Below are 13,677 nucleotides of genomic sequence, written 5' to 3' on the forward strand. Positions count from 1 at the left end.
CCCTGCTGCATCATGTCTAAATCTTGTGCGCAGCAATGCCGAACACTGCCTGTCCCACTAAGAACATCAGCCTTAACTCTACTACTGGGCATGTGCGGAGCCTAGTGACGTAAGTGAACCACTTCTTTTCCTTCCTTTCCAGCATAGGCTAAATACATCATTGGGCTCAGCGCATGCCCAGTTGTAGAGTTAAGGCTGATGACCTCAGTGGGACAGGATGTGCGCAGGCAGTGTTCAGCACTTCTATGCTCAAGATTCAGACGCGTCGCAGCAGGGTAAAGGGGGGGGGGGGTGGAGGTATGGCTTCAATGAGATGCTGGAGGGTGGTGGGTGGACACATTGTGGCAGGGGGTGTCATGTGAGAGCGGAGAGGAGGCGGATTTGGGCTCCTTTGTGCTAGAATAATGCCCCTCTGGGCAGCTTACGTGGCTCATTTGCATACCAAATAAACTGTATTTTCAGAAGAGAAAGAACTATTGCTGAAACAAAGGCACATCTGGAAATAAGGTGTTACGTGCTATTAGGCAATTGCTTTACTTCAATAGCGATGATCCTGATGACAGATTCTCTTCACACCCAGATCCAGGGTATGCCAGACACCAACAGTGTCTGATGGACTCCATGGACTAATCACCGTGCAACAATGATTTTGCTATTGAGAGAAAAACATGTGATTTATACTAAAATGAGCGTGCTGAATCCAAATATGAACTCAGAATTTGCCTGACACGTCTAGATTTTAAGTACATGTATATAAGGCAAACTGGACAGAGTTTGATAAAGTGATCTGTTATAGTGCTATCAGTTTTGAAATTTAAGATGGATAAACGCAATTGTGTTAACGATCCAGACAATTTCTGCTACATATGTGGCAAATACACTACTTATGATCAGCGCAAGAATCTGACAAAGCGAGTGCGTCTTGCAGCTTGGGATGCATATGTGCTAGTAGTGCAGAACTTCCTTGGGAATAGACGAGCTGCAAACTATGTTGAATTAGTAGTCAACATGTTTACAGCATATGAACAACTTGGCTGCCGAATATCATTGAAAGCCCATTTATTACATTCCCATCTTGACTTTTTCCCACCCAATTTGGGACACGCAAGTGACGAACATGGAGAGCGGTTCCATAAAGATATTTCTACAATGGAGAACAGGTATCAAGGCCACTGGAATCCCAACATGATGGGGACTACTGCTGGTTTTTGCAACGGGAAAATATGACCGTTCACAAACGCAAAAGCAGATGCCTGAAGCACTTCTAACAGTACTGGGCCTTGCTCAAGTAAGACTTTTAAACTGAAAAACTAGACTTTTTGAAATTTTGTTATTCCATTACATTTTCATACACTGTAGATCAAACTTTGATGTAGATCAGATAATTGTTGGAGTAAATCTCATTGTGTTCAAAATTATTCAACGCTTTCCAAATGCTTAATTCATTTAGGCATACTTATGCATAGCAAAATTTTGTGACGTGTTGCAACAATTCTGACTTTGGATTTGTAATCCGCACACTCAATTTAGTATAGAACAAATGGTTTTTGCCCAGTAGCAGATGGAATTTTTTTTTTTTGGGTGGTGAATGGGTCCATCGAGGTTTCGTTGTAGTCTCTGATTCTGTCAGACAAAGTTTCCCTACATGCAGCGGTGTTTCGTTCTGTTTTTTGCTGGAATCTGCAACGAAGTTCCAAAAATTGAAAATCGCTGTGTCAGAAAGGTGTTAAGTAGGAGGGTGGTATCCAGGAATTTATATTGTATTTTTGCTAGGGAAAGAAACAAGATAGATGCTCTAGTTCTACATGTAAAAGGATCATAATCCTCAAGCTCTCTTTAGGGAAAATTCTGCAGAATGGCTTCTTGGCCACTATTTGTATGATCTGTATGTTTGTAATATTATTAATATATTTTATGTTTTTTCTTTTAAGGGTATATTCCTAGTATATGACATAACAAGCGAGCGTTCCTACCAGCATATAATGAAGTGGGCAAGCGATGTGGATGAGGTACGTTTATTTTAAGTCTGTCGGTGATGACGATCAATATTAATACTTTATGTAACCTGCTGACTTGGCTGAAATTCTTATTCCTTGCATTTATACTCATCCCTCCCATTACTGACTTCAGTTAGGGCTTTTTTTGTTGTTGGTGGAAAAGATAAGCAGAACTTGAATTTGTACCAGAGACAGATCAGTGGTGTAAGGCGCGCTCTCTCCTGGGAATCTGGGCCTGTGCAATGAGCCTCAGAAGTCCAGTATACTAAAGCTCAGAGCACCACAAAAGGCGCCAAAAACAATAGAGGACAGCACATGCATGGGATATCAGTGTCACAAATAATGGGGAGGGACACCAGAAAGACAACAGAAGGGAGAAGACAAAGAACTAGGCCTCGAGGCTAGTGAGAGGGGAAAGGTCACCTCCTAGGAGACCCCTAGATCTGGCCCTAACTCCTGTCAGTATGTATAGACCCTGAAGGTGGGAAAATACATACGCCGGAACCTAAACCCTAGAAGCCCTGAGATTCCCTAGAGGAAGTGAAAGGGAATGAGACTACTGGTTACTTCCCAAGTGAACGAACCAGCGTCTCCCTAAGGCCTAATAACAACAAGCTCAAGGAAACAACCTAATACAAAGAGCAGTTTAACTAATCTTATAGAAAGTGGATGAGCAGGAACACAGGTAAGGTCCACACACCAACTCTTCTAAATCCAAGCAGAGAATATCAACCGCATGGTATGAAGTGTGAAACCAAACTAGTAGGGAAGCAGTAATGACCACAGCTGCACCTGACAAGAGGTCAGTCATAATGTCGTCATTACCAAAAACAACACTGAGAATCAAGAGGCTTTCAGTTAACCTCACGTGCAGTCAGTCTCTCTGATCTTCTAACCTCTGCCACAGAAGGCACTGTGACAATCAGGCGCGTAATGCCAGAAGAAAAAAAAAATAGCTGTCCATCAAGAGTTAAGGAGGCAGGAAAATGGGACGGCAAGTTTGACTTGAAGCAAGAAGGCTGCTGGCCCCTTGACTTCTACCTGCCTCACTTACATATGCCGAGCTGAGGAAATAAAGTTTATTTTCAGCGTACTTGGCCAACAGATGACAGAACAAAATACAGCATTGGAAACAAGATGATTTGAGCTTTAAAGGGATTCTGTCACCAGAATTAACCCTATTAAACTAGCTGACATTAGCGATGTGCTAATGTCAGCTGAACCTAACTAGTCTATTCCTACTTTTATCCATGCCCCGTTACTCCAGAAATATAACTTTTATAATATGCTAATTATGCTAATTAGGGGGGGCATTGCCCCTGTTCCTAGAGGCTCCGTTCTCTCACCTCTGGTACTCCCTGCTACACTAGATTGACAGGGCCAGGCAGCATTGGTCTACTACTGCCGGCCCTGTCTGCCGTGTAAATCTCGCGCCTGCGCCGTCCCGTTCAGTATTTGGCGCAGGTGCAGTGAGTGAAGGGTGCTCACCAGCTTCCGGCTTCCTCACTGCGCCTGCGCCGAAAACTGAACGGCGCAAGATTTTCCCAGCGCACAGAGCCGGCAGTTAGAGGTGAAGGTTGCCTGGCCCTGTCAATTTAGTGATGGAGAAAAAGTACTTATGCGTATCCGTATCCATATGCAAATAAGCAGTTAAGTGCACTGAGGGCGGGTCCAAACCACACTGTGCACCCTTGCTCCTTCTGCCTCCATTTGCCAGTCCCTCCCTTTCCTTCTTGATTGATAGGGTCAGGTTCCTGCATAGTCATCATTCCTGGCCCTGTCAATCAAAAAGAAGAGGCATTGTAGAAGCTAGAAGAGGAAGCAGGAGGAGCAAGGTGCACAGAGTGTCTCCTGCCTGACCTTGGTGCACTAATTTGAATATGTATAAAATGTACATTCTTTTTCTTCAGAATGAAGCAATGGAGTGCTAACTAATGTATACTTTGAATTGAATGCATTGATAGAAGTGCTCTAGCTTCAGATGTACCAGGTACTGACATTAACTAGATGTTCTGGTGACGCTTGCAGCTACTAAATCTGCCCCAATATCTCTGCTTGAGGTCATCCGTTGTGAAGAGATTTCCTCAGAAAAGCTAAGAGTTTTACAATCTTCCCCAGCAGATGGTACAGTGTTAATGCATCGCCATGTGGAGGTGGATAGACGTCAGATAGCCATTGAAGAACAGCATGCTGTCATTAAAAGATACGCTTACACCTCCTACACATAGATCTCATGCATGGCAGGTTATATTATATGGAATATAAAGCGAATAAAAAGACTTGTCTAGCAGTTATCTGCTGTAACATGATAACACTGTGAATGATAACACATGCTTGCTTGATATTTGGGATTTAGAATCAATTCAATGTGAGCATAGGAATTGTTCAGCCACTGGAATCTATGGTGCCATTACCACTGCAAGTGTTTTTGGGTTATAGTTAGACTCAACTAAGAGTGTACCAAGAGTTTTAAAATATCCCCCTTCCCTATACTGCCATGAGATATTTTACATGTTACATGTGGAAGCTAATAAAATGCACTGTTCTTTCAGTATGCACCCGATGGCGTCCAGAAGATATTGATTGGAAACAAAGCTGATGAAGAACAAAAAAGGCAGGTTGGGAAGCATCAAGGGATGAAGGTAAGACCTGCTTAAAATATAGCTGAAATACATCAGCCACTGGAAATGCAAGAAAGGATTGTAATGACTTGTATGTATGAAAATAATGGATGATGACTCCATGCCGCACATTGCCTTTTATAATTGCACTTCCCGCACATAAAGGGCAGACATACCGATGTGTCCTGACACCCTTCACTACAAGTACATGGCCCTGCTTTACATCCTACATATTTCAACTACAACTATGGTGCATGTGGTAGAGAGAGAGCCACCCGAAGAGTTCTGCTTGACCAAGCCAAACAAACATACTGGGGCAAATTTACTAATGAAAATGCGCCAGTTTTTTGGCCCAATTTAAGCCAAAAACTGGTGTGTATACCGACTTTGCATTTTCCAACTGTGTGGTCTCGCTGGAAAGGGGAAAAATGCACCAACATTTTGAAGCATTTTTGCAGTAAAACTACACCAAATTATAAGTGGTATAAACTTAGACTACACTAGTTTTGTTGGCTCATGGACACATTTTTGGGCGCACGGACAAAATTCCAGCATACAGTAAATCTGATGCAGAATTAACAATACTCCAAATTTACCATATTTTTCACCCTATAAGATGCACCGGCCCATAAGACGCACATAGGTTTTAGAGGAGGACAATAAGAAAAAAAATATTTTTCATTAGACCTCAGGTCAGACAACCAGTCAGACCCCCAATGTTAATCAGACCTCAGATGACAGCCTCAATCAGACCCCCAATGTTAATAAGACCCCAATAAAACCTCAGATTAGGCTCCCAATCAGACCTCAGCTCAGACCCCAATGTGAATGACCCACAATCAGACCACACATAAGAGCCCCATGCCTCTCATCAGCCCCCATTGCCATATTTCAGCCCCCATTGCCATATTTTACCCCTTATATCACCCGCCGTGGCCATATTTAAGCCCCCATATCAGCCTCCATTGCCATGTTTGCCATATTTCAGACCCCATGCCTCTCTTCAGTCACAGAACACAAAACAAAAAAAACACTTACCTCTCCTGCTCCCGGACGCCGCCGCTCCTCACCGCCCACGATCTTCTTCCTCCTGCTGTCGGCTGTGCTGTGAACTGATGCACACAGCGTGAGGTCACAGAGCGCCCTCACGCTGTGTGCAGCCTTCACAGCCGACAGCCGGGGATCAGAAAGCGGTTAGTACAGAGCCTTCAAAGCTTTCTGGTTCTCCGGTACTAATGAGCTCTTCCAATGGAAGCGCTCATTAGTATTCTCCCCATAAGACGGTACATAGGTCCATGTGCCTGAATAGTAAATTTGTCTAACATCTCACTTCAGCAATTGGCATTTATCAGGTAGACAAAGTTAATACAAGGCACTTACTAATGTACTGTGATTGTCCATATTGCTTCCTTTGCTGGCTAGACTCATTTTTCCATCACATTATACACTGCTCGTTTCCATGGTTATGACCACCCTTCAATCCAGCATTAGTGGCCGTGCTTGCACACTATAGGAAAAAGCACTGGCCTATGTGCGCTCCTATGGTCACAGCCACCAGAGAGGCTAACAGTTTTTCCTATAGTGTGCAAGCACGACCATTAATACTGGATTGCAGGGTGGTCGTAACCATGGAAACGAGAAGTGCATAATGTGATGGAAAAATGAGTTTAGCCAGCAAAGTAATAAATATGGGTAATAACAATACATTAGCAACTGTCGTGTATTCACTTTCTCTACATGATAAATGCCACTTGCTGAAGTGAGACAATCCCTTTAAGACTGTGATTCGTAGTCTTAGACAGTGCAAAGTACAAAACTATTAGTAAATCTGCCCCATTATTTCTATCAAGGTGGGAAGATTCCAGATGCCCACCTTGCTGCTAATCTCCTGGAGAATGGAATGGACAGCTAAAAATTCAGTTTCTGATTCATATTTCCCCTGGATAGAGATGTCAGGACAGTCATGTTTCTAACTCCACATGAGACACGGGAGGCTAGAGACATGGGAGGATAGCATTCATACACTCACCGTATTCCTAAAGTTCATTTTAAGGAGGTGAGCAGGGGCCGATAGGGAACTTAAAGTTGCCTTCTAAAAAAACTAAAAGTAGCCGCATGTTGTAGGTGGGTCCAAACTGACACAAGACTGGGCAACGCAAGTAGGCATGGGCAATATCAGCACATAGGCAGGGACAACAGAAGTAGTGCAGAACAAAGTACCGCAGTGCAGCACAAAAGAATATTGCCTCACATGCCACAGAATAAAACTGTATCATCGTACTGAGAAGGCAATATACTTAGAAGGACACCTGAGACCATTGGTCAGGTGCATAAGTCCCCAAAGCTCCTACATTAATTAATGCTGATGAAGCCCTTCACAAGTCAGTGTTTGGTCAGCGATTTCCATCAGTAATTCTGAGACAAAACCAGGTGCAGCTCTAGACACATAACAGGTGCAGATCTTTCCCTTATACCTTATGTCTGTGAAGGCTCCAATCCTGGTGTTGGCTCACAATCACTGATGGAAATTACTGACCAAATCACTGACGTGTGAATAAGGCATAATGCTGGTTGTGTACCTGACTTGCAGCCAAAATGAGTGCTTGGGAGGCCCTCTGGGCATTGGCCCACTGGGACATTTCCCAGTAGTGTCTATGGCCAATCCACCCCTGGAGATGAGGCAGATTTATCAGTCTATTTACACCAGTTTGCTGTTGTAAATCCATTAAAAATAAAATGCCGTTCAGGCTATTTCTAAAGGCTTGCACCACTTTTTTGACTCGAATGAATCCAATTATGACAAATCCTTCACTAAGTTTGAAGCACTTTACAGTTCTTCTAAAGGAATAGCTAATAGAGTAACCACCATATTACAAGTAAGAAAACGGCTAACCTGTTTAGTGGTGATGCTCCAAGAGTAGCCTTCAAATTCCCGTATTAATGGCTACTGTTCTCATGGCAACAATCTCCCATCTCTCAAAGGGGATGAAATATGTAGTAAGTTCACTGCACATTTTTATAACTGTCGGGAGTAGAGCGGAAATCACATTCTTCCCGATAAGCAGGCAGGATGTGATAAGCTACCTCTGGGTTTAATTCAGAAAAATGTTCCTTTATATGACCAAATGTAGTAGAAGTGCCAACATTTCATATTATTGTATGTTCTTCCCCGTTCAAGGAACATTGATACAATGAGAAAATTGAAAAGGTCTCATTCCAAGGTTGACCTGGTTCTTATAGAAAGATTTAACAGAATAACATCCACTATGGTGCACATAACGGGGGCCCTATCTTCTATGGTGCAATGGTGCATATCATTCACTATGAAAGTGGTATTCCCATTGGGAACATTTATGGCATGTGCACAAGATATGCCACAAATCTCTGATAGATGTAGGTTCCACACACCAATCCATAGAATGGGCTCGCCACTGTCCCAAACTTGTGAGATGATAGTACTAGAACTGGGTAAGCAGCATACATACCTTTTTGTGGAGCTTTTCTCATCAGAAGTAGTGTGAATATGAACTTGTATTCTGCCAGAATCTACCCAATGACAGAGATTCCCTGTGACTTGTTCTGTGCTCCCTGCAATGAGCTGCTTACAGCTCCTCCCCTCTGAGTGACAGCTGATGCAGTCAACCAGGAGACTACTTCAGCTGTCACTCAGATCAGAGGGGAGGGGCTATGACGCAAATCACTGCACTTCGCAGTGAAGTTCCACCTCCTGGCCACTCGCTGGAGCAGAAAGCATAAGTTCATATTCACACTACTCCTCATAAATAAAGCTCCACAAAAGGTACTGTATATTTGTACTGCTCCTAACTAATGCTGCCAACAGCTTATCATGGGCAAAACTGCTGACAGATTCCCTTCAATAGGTAGTTAAAGACAACACTGCCCTTAGCTAGGGGTGCTGCTAGGGGTGTCGCAGTTCAGCAACCTGAATGGAAAATACGTTTTGACATATTTAAGGTAAGTTGCAAAATAAAATAAATGCCATGAATTGTAGCTTTCATATATAAAATAATTTGTGCAACACTGTAGCAAAAATAAGCTTGACCTGTAGTTATATTTTTGCTGGAAAAAATATATAAAATGTGAAGTATATTTTTGTGTTCGTGGTACCATTATTCCGAAATTCTGTCACTTATGAAGCATGTCTGTAAAATAAAATAGGGAACAAACAATATATATCTACCTGAGATGCATCTTGGTGTTCAAAATATAAATTCTCCATGTAAAGTATAATTCAGTGCTTTGAAATGGATGTATATGTGGTCATTGCTGGCATATAGAAGCCAATGTTTGCTCCAGACAATACGAAATCCAGGATTTGGTGTACTGAAGGAGTAAAACGGATATTAATAACAGATTTGCAACCAATAAGTAGACACCTCACTTTATGGATTTCTCTGCCTCAAAGCCTACTTGGCAGTAGATTGTCCAGTTAAACAGCATAATGATGAAAAGTAGTGCAAATAACACCCCAAAAAATCTGTTGGACCATACTGTGTCTGCCTGTGCCTCCAACTTCATGATGGTCTTCATGTTACACCATGTCTGATCTGTGTTAGGCTACATGCACACGACCGTATGTGTTTTGCGGTGCGCAAATTGCGGATCCGCAAAAAAAAAAAACAGATGAAGTTCCGTATGGCATCCGTTTTTTTGCGGATCCGTTTTTTTTGGTGGATCCATTGTAATAATGCCTATCCTTGTCCACAAACTAGAAAAAAATAGGACATGCACTATTTTTTTTTACGGAGCAGCGGAACGGATATACTGATGCGGACAGCACACGGTGTGCTGTCCACGTTTTTTGCGGACCCATTGAAATGAATGGGTCTGCATCCTATCCGCAAAAAAAAACGAATCGGACACGGAAACAAAATACGGTCGTGTGCATGAGGCCTTATGCTGTGTATAGGAGACCATAGAAAATGAAGTCAGTTTATTACTAGCTATGGACAATTGATTTTTATAGTTTCTCAACATTATGACCCAGGAGTGTTTTCTTCTATTTGATCGTCTAGCAGGTATTGTCAGATACGATAAGCCTTGTGTTTACAGAATAGCAGATGCTGCTTGAGGTTTACAGTCATTTACTATGCAGTTCTCGTCTTATTCAAATATTGGTATATGGAAGACTGTAGGCGTTTTCCACGTAATCTGATGAAGCTGCAATACAACGTGTTCATTAGCAGCAATACAGAAAGTAATATAATAAGGGCTATGTGTAAAGAATACTTTATGAAGAAGGATAGTAATACTGAAGGAGGTATTTTTAATGCTTACATGCCTGGTGTCCAGTGGGCCATGGAGATCTTTCCAGAAAGCCTGGGTTGACAAGGTGAAAACGATTAGATGGAGTATAGTCAGGTTCCTGTTTAGCAATAGTCATTGCAGTCACTTCTTGTATAGTACAGGGGAAGGAGAGTCCGGATGCCTTACGCTTTTTACGCAATCTTCATTCACTTCTATGGAGCCAGAGCTGCGTGAAGAATGCACAATATGGAACGTGCTGTGATTTTTCCTGAACACAGAGATGATCAGTAATAAACGATGCTCATGTACACAGACCCACTAAAATGAACGGGTCAGGATTCAGTCTAGATACTATGCGTTCACTACATGCATCACATCCGGACCGAAAACTTGCTTGCATGAAAGACCCCTAAGGAAAAGATTTTCTTGATCTTGCAGGACAGGATCAGATGCTGTTCTTGACTTGTTATGTATGGCTTCTGCAGTATACCTGTCTGAGTGCATAAAGAGTATGAACACTTTCACATGGGTGCATTATTGCACATTTTTTACCTAATATTACAGCTGAGTGTCCAGCCCCACTGCAAGTCTACTGACCCAAACTCAGCACATCATAGATTGATCAAACATAGATCAACGAATGGCTGCAGTGGTGCTTGTGATGATGGATGGGATGTTACAATTCCTCGCACAGAAGGAGTTAGGAAGAAAGCCTTGACACTTTTATACACTTTACCAGCCCTCTTGAAATTTTTTGGGGGGTAACATAGTAACATAGTAGTAACATAGTACATAAGGCCGAAAAAAGACATTTGTCCATCCAGTTCGGCCTGTTATCCTGCAAAGTTGATCCAGAGGAAGGCAAAAAAAAAAACTCCCTGTGAGGTAGAAGCAAATTTTCCTCACTTTAGGGGAATAAAAAATTCCTTCCCGACTCCAATCAGGCAATCAGAATAACTCCCTTGATCAAAAAAACCTGAACATGTGGCAGCACCTTAACAGGACTGGAAAAGGTACAATTCAGATACATTTGTGTCACATGCTCAGAATATACAGATTTCAATGGCATAGAAATTTGACATTGTTACTATATACACAATAAAGTTGAAGGACAGGTTCTGCTGTGTTTACTGTTAGTCCTGTTAGGCTACTTTCACACTCACGTTTGGTGCGGATCTGCACAAACGCATCCGTTCAGATAATACAACCGCATGCATCCGTTCAGAATGGTTCCGTTTGTATTATCTTTAACGTAGCCAAAACGGTTTTCTATTGTGCCAGATTGTGTCAGTGAAAAGGGATCCATCCTCGTTGACTTACATCTGTTTGGCTCAGTTTCGTCATACAGACACCAAAACACTGCACGCAGCAATTTGGTGTCCGCCTCCAAAGCGGAATGGAGACGGAACGGAGCGGATCCTTTTCCATTCAGAATACATTAAGGGCAAACTGATCCGTTTTGGACCATTTGTGAGAGTCCTGACCGGATCTCACAAACGGAAAGCTAAAACGCCAGTGTGAAAGTAGCCTTACTTATACACTGCACTTTTTCCTTCTGCACAATATTTGGTGGAATTTCCATTAGCTGCCTTACATACCTCTGTCAATCGGAAGTATATCTGTATAGAATACTTTGGGCTTTTCCCACCATAATTTTTTTTCTTACAGATTGTGTATGAATGAGTGTATGGTGGCACACAGAGCCAAGAACATTCACACTACATACATTCCTACAGTCAAGACAACTTAGGCACCATTCAGACCAGGCAGTTTTTTATTGTTGTAAGACACAAATGGGATTTTCTTACATGTACCTGACCATATGTATTTACGGCAAACCAGCTGTGTGAATGCCGCACTTACCTCGGTCCCTATTATAGAAATGGCTATTCTTCTCTGCAAAATGGACAAGAATAAGACATGTTCTATCATCTGCAGAACGGCCGCACGGATGCCCAAAGTTTTTTTATATTTTTTTATGGAGTTCACAATGCAGGATAAATTACGTGAGAAATGTATAGTTCAGGTCGTTACAGATGCCGTGATACCAAATACGGCGGGAGGGAAGAGGTTATTTTTGCAATTTTTTTACAATAGAAAAAGGTATATTTTTTAACATGGATATTTTTTTTAAATTAATACTTTCATTCTTATTTTACTATTTATTAGTCCCACAAGGGATCTTTGACCTGTGATCCTCCAATCGCTTACATAATACACTGTGCTGCTTATGTAGTGCAGTGTATTACCCTGTCAGTAAGATATCTCTGGCCCATCCTGATAGACATGCACTAAGGGCAGACCAGGGGGCCGGCTGCTGCATGAAGACATTGGCACCCTGCAATCTCATTCACAGTGATGCCTGACAGGGGGAGACACTTCCCTCTGAAACCACTTAGATGCCGTTGCATCTAAGGGTTAAACCACCGGGAGTGGCGCTCCTGCCAGTTTGGGCCGTTAGAGCGGGAGCGCGGCTGTCACAAGAGTGCTCAGCTCCAGCTGCAAGGGATAAACCGAAAAGGCAGTTTATCATAATCATTATAAATAATACAATAACCTTGCATTTAGTTATCACAAAAATGTCTATAAAAGAAAAGAAAATTGAGGTGAAAAACCATCTTGTACATCTCTGAAACATGTTCTAAGTGCAAATCTGTTATTAAATCAGTGGAGACGCTGTCATGTCTCGGGATATGTACAGACAACAACAACCATTTCAGCCCTACAACTACCTGCTGGACTCCATTCCTGAGAATTCAATATTTTGAACACTAAGAAGTGTCTGGTGAACGTAGATATATATTAACCCTGTATTTTATTTTACAGGCAGTGTTCAAACATTGAACAACATTTTCAGTGGACCATGAACTATGGAGAAAATGTATGTACTACAGATAAGTATGTATTAATTTGTCAGTGTTAGTTTTTTCTATCTTATGCATGACTTTAATATCAGCCCAAAAAAATTCTATAGTTTACTCTGACAACTTAACATTTTTTTATTGGGTACAACATTAAGCATAGGTCCACTCTGCAGCAGAGGTAGCAGCAGCCTCCATCCTAGATTCTGGCAAAAAGACGAAATACGCTGCATGCAACAATATTTTATCAGGCAAAATGCTGGTATTCACGCTGGACCCCATCAGAGATTGGGATCTGTCAAGCGCCAGCAGTGCCCAGTATATGTTGATTCAGGTATTTACCAGTATTATCGGGCAGATGAGCATGTAGCCTAAGCATAGCCACAGCAATTCTATAGGGCACTGCATTAGCATTACTGTTGCTAATGGGAGGGAGCCACAACCAGAGCATGAAATAATAATTATTATAATAATAACCAAAATAACAATAAAAAAAGTCACATGCCACAGTGTGTGGAAGGGAATTTCTAAAACTCATATTTATTAACGTTACACTTTGTTTAAATAAAAGTCTCCATATCATTGTTTAGCTGTCAAAAACACCATATCTACAGTATGCTGATTAAAACGAAAAGGTATAAACTGCAAAAATGCGTAAACCGGGATTTAATTCCTGAATTCCCAGCAAATGAAACTGAATATGTGACCACCATGCTTAGGTCTCATGCACATTTTTTGTGGGTCGGATGCGGACTCAGTCTCTTCAATGGGGCAACAAAAGATGCAGACAGCACACCGTGTTGTTCTGCAGCCCTGCAAAAAAATAGCATGCCCTATTCATGGCGTAGGACAGTTCTATAGAGGGCAGGATGTTCTGTTAAATGCGGAACGCACACAGCCTGTATTCGTGTTTTGCAAATCCGGTGCTTT

The 13,677-nt window shown here is 42.0% G+C and overlaps 1 protein-coding gene across 1 annotated transcript in view; it reads left to right on the forward strand.

Annotated features, from left to right (window-relative positions):
* The window catches only part of RAB15 (RAB15, member RAS oncogene family), a 67,470-nt gene that overhangs the window by 41,202 nt on the left and 12,591 nt on the right, over positions 1–13,677 (forward strand). The window contains exons 4-5 of the mRNA XM_044272552.1: positions 1,932–2,009; positions 4,550–4,639. Coding sequence (XP_044128487.1) covers positions 1,932–2,009; positions 4,550–4,639 — 168 coding nt within the window. The remainder of the gene's footprint in view (positions 1–1,931; positions 2,010–4,549; positions 4,640–13,677) is intronic.

Source organism: Bufo gargarizans, chromosome 11 (genome assembly GCF_014858855.1).
Source record: "Bufo gargarizans isolate SCDJY-AF-19 chromosome 11, ASM1485885v1, whole genome shotgun sequence".
NCBI lineage: Eukaryota > Metazoa > Chordata > Amphibia > Anura > Bufonidae > Bufo > Bufo gargarizans.